This window comes from Cydia fagiglandana, chromosome 1 (assembly GCF_963556715.1).
Source record: "Cydia fagiglandana chromosome 1, ilCydFagi1.1, whole genome shotgun sequence".
NCBI classification, from domain to species: Eukaryota; Metazoa; Arthropoda; class Insecta; order Lepidoptera; family Tortricidae; genus Cydia; species Cydia fagiglandana.
In genome coordinates, this window is record NC_085932.1 from 21,428,784 (window position 1) to 21,449,183 (window position 20,400).

The 20,400-nt window shown below is 37.4% G+C and overlaps 3 protein-coding genes across 5 annotated transcripts in view; 2 read left to right on the plus strand and 1 right to left on the minus strand.

The window, feature by feature from the left end:
- LOC134667014 (rho GTPase-activating protein 7) overlaps nt 1-20,400 on the minus strand; it is a 383,984-nt gene that overhangs the window by 238,849 nt on the left and 124,735 nt on the right. The gene's annotated exons all lie outside the window — the stretch shown is intronic.
- LOC134671174 (3-oxoacyl-[acyl-carrier-protein] reductase FabG-like) lies at nt 4,855-5,679 on the plus strand. The gene has a single exon (XM_063528956.1). The coding sequence runs from the start codon at nt 4,901-4,903 to the stop codon at nt 5,663-5,665; it is 765 nt and encodes a 254-aa protein (XP_063385026.1). The 5' UTR covers nt 4,855-4,900; the 3' UTR covers nt 5,666-5,679.
- LOC134671181 (3-oxoacyl-[acyl-carrier-protein] reductase FabG-like) lies at nt 6,081-6,916 on the plus strand. Its single transcript, XM_063528969.1, has one exon. It carries the CDS (start codon nt 6,127-6,129, stop codon nt 6,889-6,891), a length of 765 nt encoding a protein of 254 aa, XP_063385039.1. The 5' UTR covers nt 6,081-6,126; the 3' UTR covers nt 6,892-6,916.

Genomic DNA, 20,400 nt, shown 5'->3' on the forward strand with positions numbered 1-20,400 from the left:
GTACCTACAATGTAAATAGGGTGACAATGGAATATTATAGTGATGATGATGATGGAGGCAGGAGGTGACCATAGAAACCATAAAAACTCTGGTCACACATCGCAACCTAATTATGTTTGGGTTTTTAGAATTTTGTCTCGATCAGTATTAAGAAAAGTACAATTAGCGATAAAAGCTTGTACCAAAAATGATTATTTATAAACCAAAAACTTATCAAGAATATACTGTCCCTGTTTAAACAATTGCAAAACCAAACCTAAGATGATTGTCTGAGGTAACGTATCAACCCTATTTGACTACAATACCTAAAGCCAACTCCAAAAATATTTTACGGGTGTAGGTACTTGGCCTTCGAGGAAACTCATGAAAACCCCATTTTTTTAGGAAAACACGTTATTTTCAGGCGTACATATATATTATCCTTGCATAAGGCCTTCATGCTCACGTACCTATACGTAAAGCAGTTCAAACATATGCTGTTGTTGCCAAAAAGTAAAAAAAAAAAAAAAATTGGTTGACTATAACGTTTATACCTTCTTCCTCCTGTTCTCCTACTTACACTCGATGTTTCTGGCTCGGTCAGACGCTAACACAGTAAGTAATACACTTAGTATTATACACTTCTGCAATTATCGTAATATACGGCTACAAATGTTAAAGATAGTGAGGATTATGTTGAATTCTTAAAAGCTATACGTTGCATTCCCAGTTACCTTAATGTCTTGTTCTCTCTCGTCTACTTATATATTTTTTGATATTGTTCAATTAACCCTACCCTTAAGGGGCCCACTGATTAACAGTCCGCCGGACCGTATCGGCCTGTCAGTTAGAACAAAATTTTGACAGTTCCGAACAACTGACAGGCCGATACCGGCCGGCGGACTGTTAATCAGTGGGCCCCTTTATTCTTCCGACTGTTCCGTCATGTTTCAGTAGGTATTTTTTCAAACAAACAAAACGGCATACCTTACCATACATTTTGTTTTTAATAATTTACAATCGCTATATAAGTATACAAAAAACTCTTTTTGAAGGTCGTAGCCGGCAGTCTTATAAAATTTACGATAACTGCCAACATTGTTTGCTTATCTTAAATCCTTAAGCTTACACATAAAAATACCTTAAATTCCCATCAGATACGCAATAATTTGCCAAATACCCAACGGCTCTCACTTTCGCGCGCTTTCTTTTAATAAATTCGAAAATGCCACCATAAAATACCCGTGGAACCAAAAATGGAACTACCGGTGCCGCAAAACAAAAGATAATGGTTCCATTTTCAATATAGAACCTTATATGGTCCACGACAAAAGCCGCTTTATACTGTTGTAAATTAGGAAGGTTTTTGTTTCAACGTACACAAAAGTTAGTCAAACTTATGTGACGTGTCCTACAGGTACAAAATGTTTATTAACGTCCGTATATGTCCGTCGGTCGTGTGTGGTCTCATCGCGTATTATACGACAAAAATTAAGTTATTAAGCTATGTAAATGAAGGCGGTAGGTCCGGAGTTCGTAGCTTTAATTACGGGCGTATATGTATGACCCACATGGGTGTGAGGATGTATATGTGTGTTCTATTTTGGTCAAGAATTGAAGACAATTTTTGACTGTTTTAAATCCAACTGTAATAAACAGCTGTGTCACAAGTGTCGAGTTCACACATGTTACAATTGCATTTGAATTATTTCTTAATTTTAATTTAGGTTGGTATTTTTGCAGGAATGTGAGCTTATATTTTTAAACAAAAATGCTGCATATAAATAAGAGTATTTTAGATCAAGTAATTTCGAGCAAAGAAAAATACAACCGGCATTACAGCTTGTCACAAACATTAACTACCAATTTCTATAGGACTACTTGTTATTACCACAAAAATGCTCGATCATTGTTAAGAATCGTTGAAGGCTATTAGTCCGCTCTCCTTTACTGATGTAAACAATATAATTTCGTAATGTAATATTGAAGTAGATTATATCTCACATCAGATAGCGTTCGTTATTAACATTCCTTCAGCTGACGTATTTAATGCAATAAACATTGATAGCGTTTGTTATTAAAATTCCTTCAGCTGTCGTATTTATGCAATTCATAAGCATTACAATTCGACACTACCTCTGCATTCCTGTGTATAATAAAACCAGTCTGCGGAAACAAAATATGTAGAATAGTAATGTATAGTGAAGAGACAGATAATTCACCAAACATCATCCTAGTAGGTATTTATCTTACATTGCTACAGATGACTTGTCTACTGAGTGTGATATAAAGCGCCGCGCGAAACTAGGCCATTTTATGAACACAAGGCCGGGGAAAAACTATCCTGGTCGAGGTATGTATAGCGAAAATAATAAATAAACTAAAATTTCAATATACGGTGCTGCGTGTTACGCGCGATAAAGGTCAGTGTCGGCCTAGTTCGGCAAATTTGTACGAAATCTCATATTCTGTGACAGCGCAAACCCGACTGCAGTCTATAAGTAATTAGAACAGGCGCGGCAACATTAAAGGGCGAATATCGCTCGTAATCAGAGTCATTACGAAGCAATGTCGTGTTTGTAGCAGCTATTTTGTGGCGTGCAGAAATCTGTTAACTATGTACCTGCGTAGGGCACGCTTAGCTAAGTTTTGTAAATCCAATGGTTTTTCTCAAAATAATGAAAAATTGGAAATCGGGACACAAAAGTGTTTATTTTCGTACACGTATTATTTTAGGGTAAACCGAATAATTTACATACATGCCAAGATTGCCAATTTACATTCAGATATACTTTTTGTCCCATAGACCTTACCTATTTTGGTCCAGGAACGAGAATTATACATTATTTTGATTACAGTCCAAATAAAATGTACCTACCTAGTTTTTGACTTGATACTATTTATTGTCTATGCTGCTCGTCGAATCAAAATAAAATGCCGGCATACAAATTGAATAACGGTCTGAGCTTCGATACAAACAGAAATTCACGAGTGCATTTCATTTTAAAGCGCCTAAAAACCAATTTCAGTCCGACAAAGCTTTTATTAATTTTGTATTCACGCTAAAAGTAAATAAGTGACATATTTTTAAAAGGTTACGCTCCTGTGGCTACTTTACCAGTCATTTACTTGATTTTTGGGGATAACGTTAACCATATCATACATATAAATATACGTATCATAAAAAAATTCTAAACGGGTAATTTTGCGAACGTTCGTCGAGCGATCTACAGCTTTTTGTCCTAAAACAATAGATTTATAATGGGTGAATTGAAAAACATTTTCAACGACTGTAGTTAAGGTAACTGGTTTTGTAAAAAAACAAATTGTAAAAAATTAATTTTAACGGTAAATTTTAATAAACACTATCATTTACGACGCTATAATTCAAATAGTAGTATTTTCACTATTTTGATGTAAAGTGTAACAATAAATTTAGATTGTTAAATCAGATTTAGGGGGCCGTAAAATGGTAATTATTTTGTTACGCCATACTTACGTTTTGTGGCAGGAAGTCAGTAAAATGTGACCCAAATAAATGAAATATTACAGTATTGATGCAACTGGTTGTAGGAACAGTTTCATTGCTCTGTTAGCCCTGTCATAATCAAAATAATTGGCATCAAAATAATTGCAACCCACAAACCCACAAACCCACATCAAGTATTGGTTTAAAAATCTTTGTTTGTAAAAACAGCTTACACAAATGAAGGGATGTTTACAAAAACAACATAACTGCTTAGAGCGGTTGACACTTTTTTAAGAACATTGTCAATTGTTTCAGGTGTCAACCAGTGTAGTCAGTTATGTTGTTTTTGTAAACATCCCTTCAAATGTAAACGTACCTATATGAAATACCTATCAATTATCAGGTAGTGCAACTACGCAAAGTCCGATTTGTGATAAAAGTGTGAGTTTGTCGATAGCGAAGGTATTTATGACAATGGATTAAGTTGCTGGTCCGTAACGGCACCGTCGGCGTCACTTCGCTGGCCCAATATCACAGGGTTCTATGTTTCACTTTTATCGAACTGAAATTTGAATATTATCATAGTGACATTAAGTCCAATTTTAACTATCTTGAACCTATCATAGAACCCTGTAATATTGGGCCATCGACTTTGCAGTCTGGCAACATCGGGTTCCTTGATGTCTAGGAGCACCGCTACAAGGATCAGAAGATTCAGAAGCCAATCTGCAGTCTAATAATTATGTATACAATACTATTTCAGAGAGCTGTGTTTATTAAATAATTATGAATAATCACGGAGCCTATTATATGTATTAATTTGTGCCGAAAAAATCAAAATGTAGGTAGGTACCGTAAAAATATTTTATGATCCTTTTTTCAGAATATACCAGTAACTGCACATTTATCACTGGAAGTTGAAGCCCCATTAAGCGCCTGTAGCGAGAGCCGATACTTGATACGTTTTACAAATGGCCGCAGCCAAAATATTATATCATCGCATCGGCATCGTCGCCCGACGTGAGAAATATCGAGCGCAATTTCTCATGCGAGATTTGGAGATCCTTATAAGTATTAAAATTATTGCACTTTAAATAACCATTCCGTTCGTTGTGGATGGTTTAATCTTGGCAATTTGTTATTTTAGCATTTTTAGCCTTTCCACATGCGAGTATTCTACAATTAATAAGTAAACACACTACTTACAACATTTACATACATAATATATAATATTGGACATTAGCATGTCGAGCACTAGTACGTTTGCCTTAATAGTTTACAGTCACATATAACTATATTTAACAAAGATACTATGATATCAAAATAGACAATTCCTTATCGTCCTTCGACGTCTTTATCAGTACTATGCTTATCAATGTATAATTTTGTGTTCAAAACCGTTCAGTTTCAACGTTGATTCGACGCTAGCTTGAGGTTATCCGTGAACAAAGTATGTCTTTCAATAGTAAAGTAGTGTTAGTGACTGGCGCCAGCTCTGGCATCGGCGCAGCGACGGCGTTACTCTTCGCCAAGGAGGGCGCGGACGTGGCTCTCGTCGCGAGGAACGCGGCCAAGCTCGCAGCCGTCGCCAAGCAAATCGAAGCGCTAGGCAAGAAACCACTGGTCATCCGAGCTGATATTTCCAATGAAACAGAAGCTAGCACAGTCGTCTCAAAAACGGTCGACCACTTTGGAAAATTAGATGTACTCGTCAATAATGCTGGAATAGCCGTAGAGGGATCCATTCTGAACGGTGATGCATTAGACGCGTACGATAAAATAATGAAACTAAACGTTCGAGCGGCGATACAACTGACTACCTTAGCCGCTCCTTTCCTCGCTAAGACTAAAGGGAACATTGTCAACGTCTCAAGCATAGCATCAACACTCACGAGCAAATCGCCCACGGGCTTACCATATTGCGTATCGAAGGTGGCGTTGGACCATTTTACTCGGTGTTCAGCATTGGAACTAGCGTCTATCGGAATCAGAGTAAACAGCGTCAATCCTGGACCAGTCGACAATGAATTTGCTACCAACAACAATCAAGGAGATTCCAGGATTATTACTCAGGAATGCGCCAAAATCTCTCCCCTGGCATTTTTGGCCAAGAGCGAGGAGATTGCAGATGTGATCCTGTTCCTAGCTAGCGAGAAGGCTAGAAGCGTTACTGGTTCCAACTGTGTCATTGACAACGGGTTCCTTTTGAAAGGGTAACATATATAAACAGTTTTATGACGGTAATTTTATTTTTTTGTTGTTGTAATATTAATGAATTAGGTACGAGTTAAAATTGGGATTGTCTGTTACATGCATACCCTGGGCTACACGCATACCCAGTGTAATGAAAAAACATTTTACATCCTATAAATGATGATGATTGAAATAAGAATATGTAGGTATTAAGAATTTTATGATAAGAAAATTACTGTGTTCATTGCTCTCGAATATAAATTGAACTTTGCATTCATTATCGGTAACAGTTTCTAGCCAAATATAAATATATTATGTAACACGCAAATGTAGCATGACATCAATATCAAATAAGCTATATACAGTCATTCCTTATCGTTCTTCAACGTCTTTATCAGTAAGTACTACTCACAAATAAATTGCTTTGTGTTCATAACCGTTCAGTTTCAACGTTGATTTGACGCTAACTTGACGTTTAGCAAAGTATGTCTTTAATTAATAAAGTAGTGATAGTGACTGGCGCCAGCTCCGGCATCGGCGCAGCGGCGGCGTTACTCTTCGCCAAGGAGGGCGCGGACGTGGCTCTCGTCGCGAGGAACGCGGCCAAGCTCGCAGCCGTCGCCAAGCAAATCGAAGCGCTAGGCAAGAAACCACTGGTCATCCGAGCTGATATTTCCAATGAAACAGAAGCTAGCACAGTCGTCTCAAAAACGGTCGAACACTTCGGAAAATTAGACGTACTCGTCAATAATGCTGGAATAGAAGTACAGGGAACCATTCTGAACGGTGATGCATTGGAAGCGTTCGATAAAGTAATGAAACTAAACGTTCGAGCGGTGATCCAGCTGACTACCTTAGCCGCTCCTTTCCTCGCTAAGACTAAAGGGAACATTGTCAACGTCTCAAGCATAGCGTCAATACTCACGAGCAAATATCCAACGGGCCTACCATATTACGTATCGAAAGCGGCGTTGGACCATTTTACTCGGTGTGCAGCATTGGAACTAGCATCTATCGGAGTCAGAGTAAACAGCGTCAATCCTGGACCGGTCGACAATGAATTTCCTACCAACAACAATCTTGGAGATGCCAGTGTCATCAATCAGGAACGCGCGAAAATCGCTCCCCTAGGATTTCTGGCCAAGAGCGAGGAGATTGCAGATGTGATCCTGTTCCTAGCTAGCGAGAAGGCTAGAAGCGTTACTGGTTCCAGTTACTTCATTGACAACGGGTTCGTTTTGAAGGGGTAATACAAAAAGCTTTTTGCAGTAAAAAGTGTACCTACACAATATTGTTGATGTTACCTTTTTTTTTAACAAACTAAAGAAACATGTAAAACAAGAATAAAATACGAATTTGAAGTCTTTGTTTTAATAATGAGCTACTTGAATGATTTTTTTTGGAAGATAGCGAATCACGTGCAGACACAAGCTTCTGGAAAACTCTTTTGCTTTCAAAAAATGTTTTTAAATATTTTATGTTGGAACATTCTGAAATCGTCATAATTATGACGCCACGCGTATCCATAATCACTTTGTATTACCTAAATATAATAACTAGGTATAGCAATAATCAATATTAATAATATTATTTCCTACTACATTTGTAGTTACGGGCTTTTACATTATTTCGAAACGCGTTTTCCAGTTGAATACTTTAGCATGCGAACCCTGGTTAGTTTAATATTAAAACAATATCTAGCTTGGACGGAACTCACGCAAGCGGAATATTAAATGTACTGTCACATAATTTGTCTGTCCTAAAAAAACAAAGGGTTCTACAAAATGTCGGCACGTGACTTGAAAGCCTACTTTTGTATTTTTTTGCGGATTCATTAAGTAAATTTACAAAGACTACTATTTAATGTTCCGTATTTTTAATACTTAAAACAATAGAGCTCCGATTGTCACTCTTCAGGCACCATAAGGATGTACTTAAGTCTCAATTGTTGAATATTTAAAGACTAATGTGTTAACGTTTCGTGTTTTGTTGCGAACAGAAAAGCAGTGCTTACAGGTTATATATACCTATAGATTTAGATATGATAAGGGTTGCATAATCTAAAAATCAGATATGTATAGATATAAATTATTATAAATAACTATGACGAGCTGAAACAATAGATACTTGTTACATAAGAGTGGTACTAGAAATATTTTAAAGAGTGTCAATGTGTGACATTTGTCGTTATCTAAAATCTTAACATTGTGCAATAAACAAAGACTTGCGGCTATTTAAAAATCGTTCCTATAGCCAATTATGTAAAAGAGAAAATGTTGCTAGTTGCCAAATTTTATAAGTTCGCGATTTTAAATTCATTTAGTAGAAGATCCAAGATACAATTTTGTCACCAATTAAATAACATCAATGCAATGAAGAATTTTTTGATAATATTCGTGTCACTAGAGATGACACATTGATTACGCCAATCATATTTTTTTTATTCGAGATATTGAATGTAACGATCTCTGTAATTTTAACGTGCGTTAACTTTTAAGGATCCTGATTTTGTCATAAATAAACAATAAGAAACATAAGATGGCAACTACGAACGTAACACACTCGTAACAACTAGACATGCCTATTTCAATACCGGTGTACTCACTGTCATGTCTAGACCTGCAAGTTTCAATCAAAACTGAACCGTATTACGATCGCTTACGGCGCTAGATAAGGATCAAATGTCAGTTATCAGTACAATTCGTTGCTCATTAGCAGCCCTGAGTGTGTCAAGGCGAGTGGGCACGTCACTATACAGATTTGCTCCTTTTACGACCGAGTGCGATGAACTTTCGACAGCTCTTTTAAGGCTCGATACAAACACGGAAAGTTTTATATACCTATGTCAGTCCATATATTAGTTTACCAAAAACAGGAAATACGCTAGCGTAGCATACCTGAAACAAAAAAAACACAGACATAAGTTTCGTTACGTTGTAAATTCTAAAAATATAACGCTTTATACTCTCGCGCTTTGTACACATATTTAATTAGAAACGGGTCTACCGCGATATAATTCCATTGTTTTTACCTTAAATTCCAACGTTTGAGCTGAGTTGCACCAAGTTGCGATGAAGTTATATTGCGGTAGACCCGTTTGTGTAATTAATCTAAAAATGTAACAAAAAAAGAGCAATTAAGTGTGCGTTTTTGTTGGCACTGACTGTAAGGTTTTTCACACAGTAACTCGAACCTCGTAATAAAGTTATACAGGCCAATAAAGGAGCCAACTTCTTTGTTTGCCAATGCCCATGCCAACGCCAATATATCCGCCGCCGGCCGGCAGCCAAAGTTTGTCGACTACATATATTAGCCAGTCGCTTGTTTGGTCGCTAAACCACTTTACTGTATCGATTAATTTACTTTATAGGTGGTTTATTGAAGTAAATTTTAGGACAGATTTCTTACATCCATTTTTGTTGGAGATCGATTCTTAAAAATAGTGATCTAATGAAATGATATCGATATCAAAGACGTAAAATCAACTGAGTTTTGTTTTACAAAAATGTTATATCCGAGTTTTGTTGGTTAATATCAAAATAATAAGCTAGCGAATGACAGTAGGTGTTACCTACAAGTAAACTTATTGACGTATTAAACTTTAGACAATTATTTAAATGACAACCGACAGTGTGGTACAACATATTGAAAGCGTCACATACGTACATTACGTACGCATATTCTGAAATTTAACTAAGATTGTAATAGTTAATTGGGTACAATCGAGTGCATAAATATATATACATTTATTCACCTTAACCCATTGCAATAAGTTGAAAAAATGTATAAATATTTATGAACGTATGTAGTCGGTTACGTGTAAAAGTAGCGTGTTAATGCTATAGGTACTCATATTTGTATATAGATTTGATTACTATGACCTACATAATACTTTTCAAGATTAGGCCAAATACTCGTATATATATGTGATACACCTTAAGGGGCCCACTGACGGACGGCCCGCCGGACGGTACCGACCTGTCAGTTAGAACAAAATTTTGACAGCTCCGAACAACTGACAGACCGATACCGTCCGGTGGACTGTTAATCAGTGGGCCCCTTTATACATCCACCAAATAGTTCATTCATATTTTATTAAATAATTCAGGTTTACCTAAACTCGGGCGTCGCAAAATATTTGCGTCCGGATATTTTTAATTTGCCCTTTTCACCAGGCAGCGAATACCCGGAAATGAAGCATATCCTTCCTGCTGGCTCCTAAAAGCCCGGTTGCAATTTTAATTATAATTAAATCCATTTTACAAGCAGATTTTACAGAAATTCGAGTGTCTTTGAAATGAATTAAGGATGTAAGTCACTTATTTCTGAAACGTAAAGTATTTAAGGAAGTCATAATTCGTACTGTTGGAGTATAAATAGCCAAAACTAAAACAAAAATAAGGAATTTAATTGACTATCGAAATTATTCAATAAAAATACTTGCTAGGCAATTGCTTTTGCCGCCATTAAGGTGGCCACTGACGAGCCTTCCAACAGTCCAAATAGCGTAGCTGCAATCCAAAATCGGTCCGTGAATGTCAAAAACGTACAATGTTTAATATTAGGATGCCGTCCATTTGGATGAATCCATTGTAACGGCATCCATTTGGAAGGCTCGTCAGTGGCCTGCTTTAGGTTGAGACTAAATGGCGGCTAATGTTTTTTTTTGTTAGCCTGGGTAAGTGTCCCACTGCTGGGCAAAGGCCTCCCCTCGCTTCCTCCACTCAACCCTGTCTTTTGTAGTTTCCCGCCAATCCGGACAAAATACGTCCAAGTCGTCCCGCCATCTCCTTTTCGGTCTGCCAGCACCGATTGATTGAGCGGTGATTTTTTAAATGAATTGTATTATAATAACGGACTAAACTATTATTTACACTCTTGAAGTCTGTGATCTCTTGAAATGAAGCACCAGCAGGTCGGATTAGAGCACACAGGCCGCCTGAAAATGTGAGTTTGTACTGTTAACATCTAATAAGTAGGTAGGTAATTGTAAACTTCCTGTCATGGTTTTATAATATATTACACAATTATAATACAATTCATATATTTAGTGGTATGATTGCAATGAAGAAAACTAATAAATTTTAAGTAAAATTCGGTTCAGAGGGCCTACGATGGCGGGCTCTTTATCATTTGCTACCCATGCCTCTGTCACGTTTTAAAAAGTATGTAAGTGCGAAAGTGACGCATGACATGATACGTGATAAAAACGCGTCCATGATACCGCTGCAGGAAACCATTTTATTATTAATTTGAAATTTCATATATCCACACAGATCTAACACAAACCACTGATTAAATTCCTCAGGCATCTTCAGCTGTTATAAAGTGACGTGACGTGACATTACGTTGTGTTAATAAGTGACTTGCCTCTAGCAAGAAACGCGCATTCATGTCACGCTGCGCGTTGCTCGGCTCAGTGAGAGCGGAAGCTGAAGCGGGTGGTGAAGCGGAGCGATTACAATATGATTTTGTTATTTTCAGATTTAAAAAAATAAGATTGGAAAGGGAGAGGGGAGGCCTATGCCCAGCAGTGGGACGCACACATAGGCTAATAAAAAAAAAGAAAGCAATTTACTTCTGTGGTGTAAAAATAATTACCATTTACTTAGGCAAATTATATTTTTTTGTATTAACGTAGAAAAAGACAATATACAAAATAATAGGTAACAAAAAAGAATGTTATGATTGTTATTAATTTTATAGTGCGTAAGTATAGATAATTCTGTGCTAGGGATGATATAGGAAGAAGTATGAGGAACTAAATACATACATTCAATTTTCATTTTGAAATAATGAACTAGGTACCTACCTATATAACTTAAAACATTTTTATCAAAATGATATGGATAGATTGTGTTTATTCAGGCATTATTTCAAAATTACTTTATAGTAGGCTACTACTACTTAAGATGCCTAATCTAATCAAAAAGCTGAATAACATTAGTTATACTTAGCGCCACTAGCACTATCCCACTAACCCGGGGTTAACTGGTGAAACCGTTACCATAGTGTCAAATTGTACTGGTAACCTTGGTAACTCCAGGTTTAACCGGTTAACCCCGGGTTAATGAATGGTGCCACTGGCCCTTATCCGCTTATATTGAGGACTCATCCATTCATAACTTCTGTGGCACTTTTTACAGCCCAGGATACATGTAATGGTTTCTTGCGACGAACTTTATTCTTTGAACGCACCGTCTTCCGCTGCTAGTGGCTTTTTTAATTGATTAAAGATTTAAAGCTAAGAAAATACGAGAAAACCTACGAAGTCCGTTTTTTTCTGACGACATTCATTAGATGTACGTCGTTATCTTCCATGATTTCGTAGTATTACGGACAGTTTTCAGATGACTGGATAAAGGCAGGATGGCTCAGTTTTTTGCCGTCTTATATAGTGATAAGTATCTACATCTTTATTTCAATGTATTAAGGGTTATTTTTATTTGTAGAGGGAGCCAAGAGGCTGAGAACAGGGCGCTGGTAATGAAAGTAACGGTGGGTGATTGAGTGTTCCGCTCAGCTTGACGGTAATAGTTCGCATGCCGATCTCATAGTTATTTACACCAAATAACTTAGCATTACAAGATAATTATAATTATGCTACGGCAGTTTTTTTAGTTGCTACCGCTATAGCGGGGTTGTAAATGATATCATTTTGACATCAAAATGTAAGTTCGAATTGACCTGATGCTAGATTACGAAGCAGTAAAATAAAATGCTAAAATCAGAAAGTAACAGTGAGCAATCGTGGTCAGACTTGACCTGATTGATGGTCACGTAGTACCCTGAACGTAAGTTCAAACCTAGCTGAAAGTAAGTTCATTCGGCTCCTGACGTTGAACCCTTAGACTTTAGTCTATGTACGTAACTGAGGTTTGCTCCCACATTTGTTGCCCGTCACATCACTCACATGTGAAAGGTCTCTTCTTTTGCCTGACTATCCCATTTACTTGGGGTCGGCCCTACTAATCACCTGGGTCGTCTGTGGTCTAAAGTTCCCGTCGTTAATGTCTTTCCTTACAACGGCCATCCAGGGACCAGGTTGCGCGTGGTCTACCTGATCCCCGAGATGCAACGGCTATATCCAGGACTTTATGGTCATGTGTTCTGATGGTCGTCTTATCACATGTCAAAGGTTAATTTATAAAAATCATAAAAAGACTCAAGAACACGTAAATGTTTTCTTTTACCGGAATTCAAATCCAGTCAGCATCGTAGGTAGTGATCGGTAAGTATGTTTGTGAATAGTATGGATTCAATCTATTCTGCTGGATGTAAGTGCGCCACTGCACCGACAACAATGGGCAGTTCCAGCTTCCGCTGATCGGCGCACGAGTCGATCAGTCAGCGATTGTCAAGCAACTTGTTTACTGAACTCTGGGCCACCATGAAAACATTTGTGAATGAGGGTAAGTATATATTACATATCGCTGGCCCAATATTACAGGGTTCTACATAATTGTTACATTTTCAAGATAGGTACTTGAAATTCGACTATTTGAAAGTCACTATGACAATGTTCAAATTTCAGTTCGATATAGTTATAGTTTTACGAGTATGCTGTTCTAAAATTCTATATGTGGCATGTGGGGTTAATACAACGCGTGATGTGAAAATTTTTATTCGATCAGGCTTTTAGAATGAACGTACTTCATACTTAGTGAAAACTATGCCCGTCATTTTTGAAATGTAAAATTTAAAACATATCCAAACATATCGCACTAACCACTTGATGGAAAATATAAGACATCTCGCCTTTAACAGTGTTAACACACATATGTACTCTGGTACTGTAGTATACAATATAGGTGTACCTACAGTGCACAACTGATTAGGTATTTCATTTCAGTTGCATCTGAGTACTCTGAGTTTAAATCTGCGCTGATTTAAAATATATATCTAGATACCTACAATACCTGAGTACTAGGGGCGAACTCGGTTGAAATATTGTAGTATATAATGGTGTAGGACGTAATTCAGTAGCATATTATAGGGAAAATTGCAGCTATGGATCGCTTACTTAGCTTTTTTGGTAATGTTTCTACTTTTTTACATGTAAGCAGCTACCCGCTTATAACTTGGGCTCGGACAGACGGACACACCGCATGCAGTCCTGCGGTTATCCTAATGGCCAGTAATAACTTCCGGACCGCATGGTAACCTATACTAACATCTTGTTATAAACACTGCTTAGCTTTATTAATATACACTTATCTTCAAGAATATATGTGTATATGTATTGTGTATGTATGCTTTATTGTACAGCCAGCAAAGCTATTAGCGTAAATACAAAATAGGCGAACAGCTTATCCCTCTATGCTACGGGAACCTTCATAACTTAGAACTTCCAATTATATATGTATGTATATTTCTCAGTCAATTAAAAATACTACAATTGAGTACTATGAAATAAATAAAGACCGAGCAGCCGATTACTTAACACAACATTTAAAAAAAAATGCACTTATAACTGGTAGATAAAGCAGTGCGTAATAAAATAAATCATTATACCGGGTGTGGCCTGTAACATGAGCAAATAATTAAAACATAGATTATACTCCTCAAACGGTGACACTGTTGTTCAACAACTTTTAAAAATTATGAAGTATAAAGACTCCCTATTTTTCATACAAAATAAATATTATCTTCAATGGACGCCATCGCCACGCCATATCATTGTGATAGACGTTGCTTGTCACGCCTTAAACATAACAAAATTGGCAATACATTGCGTCTTAGAATAAACTTCAAAGTGTATTAAAAATCAAACCACAAGTTATTTTTAAAAGTCGCTGAACAAATGTTGGTCACTATGAGGAGTACAGCCTACAGTTTAATTTTTTGCTCATATTACAGGCCACACCCGGTATATTATAAGCTTAAGCTTAAGTTTCTCGGCGCATTGGTAATTTTACTGTAATGCCGAGTAAACATAATTGTATTAAATAAAATAAATTAGTAAAATTAAGTTTCAAAATTTATTTAAGTACAACGTATTTCATAAACTAAACTTACTGTCCCCAACGCCGCAGCCACGCGTGTTTTTATATTTTAACAATGTATAACTTGTGTCATTTCATAAATAACTGACCTACCGCTGTCAAACGCGAGTTGATTATAAAAGCCGTTGGCGGCCAACGACAGGATATCACGTCAAGGGTTGACCGTTTGGGGCCGCTATACCATACAAAACAATATTAACTTATCTATACATTTTTCGTTACTGGTCATCCGTTCACCACAGCGAGAACAAAAAGTGACAGTACTTAGAGTACCGATATTGTAAAATTTATAAAATTAAGTACCCAAAATATTTTATAAGACTAGTCATGTGGCGACTGAAGCAACTCTTAGTTTAAGTTCTTAGTTTATATTAGGATTAGCATAATTTTTATATGGACATGTGTCTGAAATAAAGTGATTTTATTTATTTTATTGTTTTATTTATACGCTTTTACTTATCGGTCAGGAAATGAATGCTCGAAAAAGGTTCTAGAAGGAAATGCTTGGAACACAATTTTTGACTCCGTAACTTTGTTCGGACTAGTTAGGAGGTGAATATATCAAAAGTCCCCGGTTTGTCTTGCCAAAAGCTTTCGGTTTATCTAAGTAGTAAGTAGTCACGTTGCTAAGACGCAAAGTTTCCAAAATATAAGTGAAGAACCGAAAATTGAGACCTTCTTACCCCTCTCTAGCCCCCGGCACCGGGTCTACGGCCGGGGACTTTTGCTAACTGGTCCAAACAAAGTTACGGAGTCAAAAATTGTGTTCCTAGCATCTCCCTCTACACCTTCTTATGGCTTGGCCTAATAGCTTCTCTCCATAGGTATATGTATTTGTATATAGGTAATAATATATTCAAATATGTAGGTATATAATTGACTAATGTGCCTCTTCCCGGTGTCTGATTAAATTAGAATTTAGTGTATTGCCTTAATTCCGATGACATTGCAATAATATGCTATTATGGAATTAATCTGACTATACAGTCGGAAAGTAGCCAAAACTTTTCCTCGGGAATACAAATATAGAAGATTTAACAGACAATATAAATGTAAGTATGTGCTTCACTCAGGCAGGAATGAGCGCATGCATCAAAAATATTTTTGATGGTAACTTGTTAAAGACTAAGCTCCCGTGAACCTCCGACATATTACACAGTTTTATTATATGTTTTATTTTATAATTTTAAGTCAAAAATAGTTAAATATGTTGTGCAGATATAATACGCAACAATAACAGCGTTTTTGTCTTTGACTATAATATAAATATAGGGATTATAAAACTGTTTGTATGGCAACCGGGACATCCAATCACTGTTTTAAGGTGGCCCGACGCACTAAAACCGTATGACGCTATGGCTCGTTTATGGGCCATAAAGGGCCAGTGTGCGGACGCCCTTATCCAATGGATTTTCTATCGATGTTATACCGTCTTTTGTTTTTTTTTATGCTATAGAAAGCCCGAGTACTAACTATTTATGGAACTGCCTGATACTGATTATATGCTGACTGGACTATTAGTCAGCATCAGAAGTTACTAAGCGAGCGAGATATAACTAATGATTTGCGAATACTCCTTTTTTTATATTATAAATCTTAAAAATATTGATGTTTTAAATTACGTTGTATTTTCTTGAATTTATTCAGGTGAGGAATTGCCAGCCTTGTAAGTCTAAATACACGGTGGCTAAAAAATAACTGCAATCCCGTTGCCAGGGAAGTTTTGGGATTATACTGAGCAACTTATACTATGGGACTAATCCCGAAATCGCGAAAAACATTTACCCTCCCATAGAAAATGCCTCATTTCGTACAATAAAGTGTTTATTGCTCACTTACTATGTCACAATCGAAAAACAATCCATTCTATGGAGTAATGATACATTAAATTACTAAAAAATACCGAATATATTATATTTAAGTATGTAATTGATTTAAGTGAGCAGTGTGCTGGTGTTTAAAATAAAAACTAGTTTGACGTAATAGGATATTTACCTAAAATTTTAAAACTCAGCTCCTGTTTCGTCTTAAATAGTTACACAATACGGTACGTAGCGGCCCCCTTTTAAAAATACCTGTCGTTAAATTCAAATAATCACGATTATTTAGCAGTGGCGCTAGTGTGCACGTTGTATTGATGGGCTCTTAAGGCTTTTTCGTACACAATTCCGCTTGTATTGCTCTTTGGCGCGCCACGCCATGAAAGTCAGAAAAAGTATATTAAATAATCATATATAGCACACGTCTCCTAATTTCCCGTCCCCCAAGCGACAAACGTTGATACCGAACATCTCAAATAACTTCTTATTGTTCAGCAGGCTCAGTACATAATAAACGAACAAAAAAGTATTTATGAATAAATATGAATTCTAACTTAGAACCTTGAGGCGTTCATATAAGGTTGTTTTTAGAAAGTGTTTGTTTTCGACTTGGTTCGTTTTTATTTAGAAGCCGCTATGTGTGAACTGCCGCAGATGGCGGAAATGAAGCCCCGTGGAAACCTCTCCGTCTAACTACGCCTTGAATCATCGATAACCCCAGATAGATACTATGGAAGCTATTGCAAAGATTAGAAATAAGAAATACCACTACAACTATAGAAGTTCCTAACAATCGAGGTGTAAAAAAGGAAATCATTTGACAATGAACATTTTTCTACTGCTGACTCCCTATGCAAGATACCTTCAACAGATTTTCTATTTTTATCCGCGCGAGATGTGAACGTCGTAAAGTAAGTAAGTAAAACGTGGATCTCTTTTATGCATGGTAAGAACGAATCGATCAATCGACCCATCCCAACAAACAATTAGGCGACACTTAGCACTTATTTTATCACCTAAAGACATATAACGGCTGTAGAATAGCTATATACTCTAAGCTTACAGGCTCTGGTGACATCAAGGTCTTTAAGAGGTCCATGTATAGCTTTAAGATCCACAGTAGCCGTTTTGGCCGCTATAATGGATCTTAAGCAGCTAGTGTTATAGCTCAAAGTGAATTCTACCACCTTAACATCTATATGAGTAATAAGCAGCTGCAATTTTCACTTAAGGTTCTAAACAGGCGATAAAAACTCTTTTATAGCTCCGTTACTCGCAATCGCTTCTTAACTCTCTTGTCTCACTTACAGTCGAAAAGAGAAGTTATGAGTCACTTTTATAGATCATGTAGTCGCAGACGGGCGTTATTCAATACCTTAGTACAGTCAGCAGCAGATATACCTGAGCGGGCAAGGTGTCCAAGAAAACATATACACTTCAATCGTCACAAAAATAAGGACATCTAAGATGTCATTTTAGAGTAGGCTTTCAGTTCGTCACATATATCTTAACTTCTGAGTTTTTCTTTAACACATACACCCTTATTTAATCACAATGACAATAACGGTTAGAAAGCCAGTGGTGACTAAGCACTTAAATTCAAGCTGCTGTCATTATTACCTACACGCACTGCCAATCAAGTACGTCAGCAGCCAGGGTGCCACCAGTTGCTAAGCATTTATTATTTCAATGGTAACTAAGCATCAAAATTTTATCAGTTTAACTTTAAAAAAAATACTGTAGCAACTACGAATTGACACCTCCTTTCTTTAAGAAGTATTTTATCGTCAAGTGTCAAACTTAGACAATAAATAAGTAGGTTCTACGATAATGATCGGTTTTTTATTTTAACTGTCATAGGCGGCCGTTCTTCCAAACCGTAGAGCATATTATATGTTAATATATTTATTTAGCCCGCTTATTGTACTAAAATATAATATATAATTAGTACTAAAATACGATGCTCCGAATCGATCAAAGAACGAAGGAAAAATAATAGAACTGTAACTTAACACGTTCACTGTCCCAATCTGACATGTAAACCTTATGGCTTTGTAATAGAGGCTAGCCGTGGCCCCACGTGAGGAGCAAGGGCAGTAAAGGTGTTAAGCATATTCAACTATGACTCCTCTCTTTATTTTGTTGGTTGGACTCATGATCCGGAAGATGGGTGCCTCCTCTTCCATAGATGTACCTATGCGATAAAACCATCACTGCCCTGCATATACCTACGTAATATGCTAACTGTTGACCATAGGAATGACGAATTTTGTTTTTACAACTTAGCAGAGAGGATAGAGTATACGGAGGTATACACGGTGTAACATGAGGAAACCGACTAATTTTAAGAGCGTATTCCTGATCATATTTAGAGACAAAAATGTCCTATAAACTTTTTTGAAATTCGCCTAGTTTCAGAGATAATATTAAGTAAAAAAAAACAAGTTTTTACTGTTACATAATAGTGTTATAGGCCTTTTTGATGGTGATGTTGCTGCTATGGGACGTAGTCTAAATATCCTTATCCGTAGTCTAAATATCCGCAGCGTATGATGCCTACATCTATGATATTCAGCGACGCCTAAAAACGAACCCAAAATCCTTTTGGCAACATGTGTCGAACCTACGTAACAAGGGCGGATATGAGTCCAGTATTATTTGTGGGGACCGGATGTTCAGTGGACAAGCAGCGGCGGGGGCCTTTGCGGACTACTTCAGTAGTGTTTTCCTCTCCTGCGAGCCAAAGCTAAGTGCCGAATTAGCAGGAGCTATTGGCAGTGATCGTCACATAAGCATTTCTGGGTTTTCTGAGTGTGAGGTGGAACTCGGAGTTGATAAACTTAAACCGAAATGTGCGCTTGGACCGGACAATGTGCCCGCTTTTATAATTAAAGCCTTTAAATCCCAACTTTCGGGTCCTCTAGCCCATGTATTCAATCTAGCGCTCAAGTCTGGCACTTATCCTCATAGTTGGAAGACTTCGAGAGTGACACCAATCCTAAAGTCGGGTGAAAAGTCACGAGCCGAAAACTACCGTCCCATTGCCATCCTGAGCTCTTTCGCTAAGGTTTTCGAGAGTGTTTTGCACTCTAAACTGTACACTTTGGTGGATCCTTATTTAAGTGATGCGCAGCATGGGTTCAGAAAAGGCCGCTCTGTCAACACAAACCTTCTCTCGCTCGTCAACCACGTCTCGGATAAACTGGACGAAGGATGCCAAGTTGACGTTGCATACCTTGATTTCAGGAAAGCGTTTGACCAGGTTGACAACGATATCCTTTTAGAGAAGCTCTCCGCGATAGGTTTTGACCCATTACTCCTAAAATTATTTGCCAGCTACCTGAAAGATCGCAAACAATTTGTCAGGCTTGGTTGCTTCGACTCCGATCCGTACCCAACGAGATCTGGTGTTAGTCAGGGATCCTTGCTAGGGCCCTTTCTCTTCTCTATTATGGTGAATGATCTTTCGAGCTGTCTGGTTGATGGTAAACTTCTAATATATGCTGACGACATAAAAGTCGTGGTTGATATCAAAACCCCGTCAGATTGCCAATACATGCAGCGTAACCTGGATGCGATATATCGGTGGAGTGTTAAAAACCGCCTTTCTCTTAATGTGGCTAAGTGCCATGTCATGAGTTTCACTAGGGCTAAGCAAGGAATACTGTCGAACTACCTCATTGATTGCGAGTCTCTATCCCGCACCCATTCTATGAAGGACCTGGGGGTGCTCTTTGATCCAGGTCTTACTTTTCATGACCATATACGGTCTCTGGTTACGGAAGGGTTTAAGCGCTTGGGGTTTGTTACACGTATCTGCAAAGACTTTACGCATGTAGGGGTCTTTAAAGTTTTGTACTCTGCTCTGGTACGATCCAAACTGGAAGCAAGCTCGTGCGTGTGGAGTCCTTACGAGACAACCTACATGCTAATG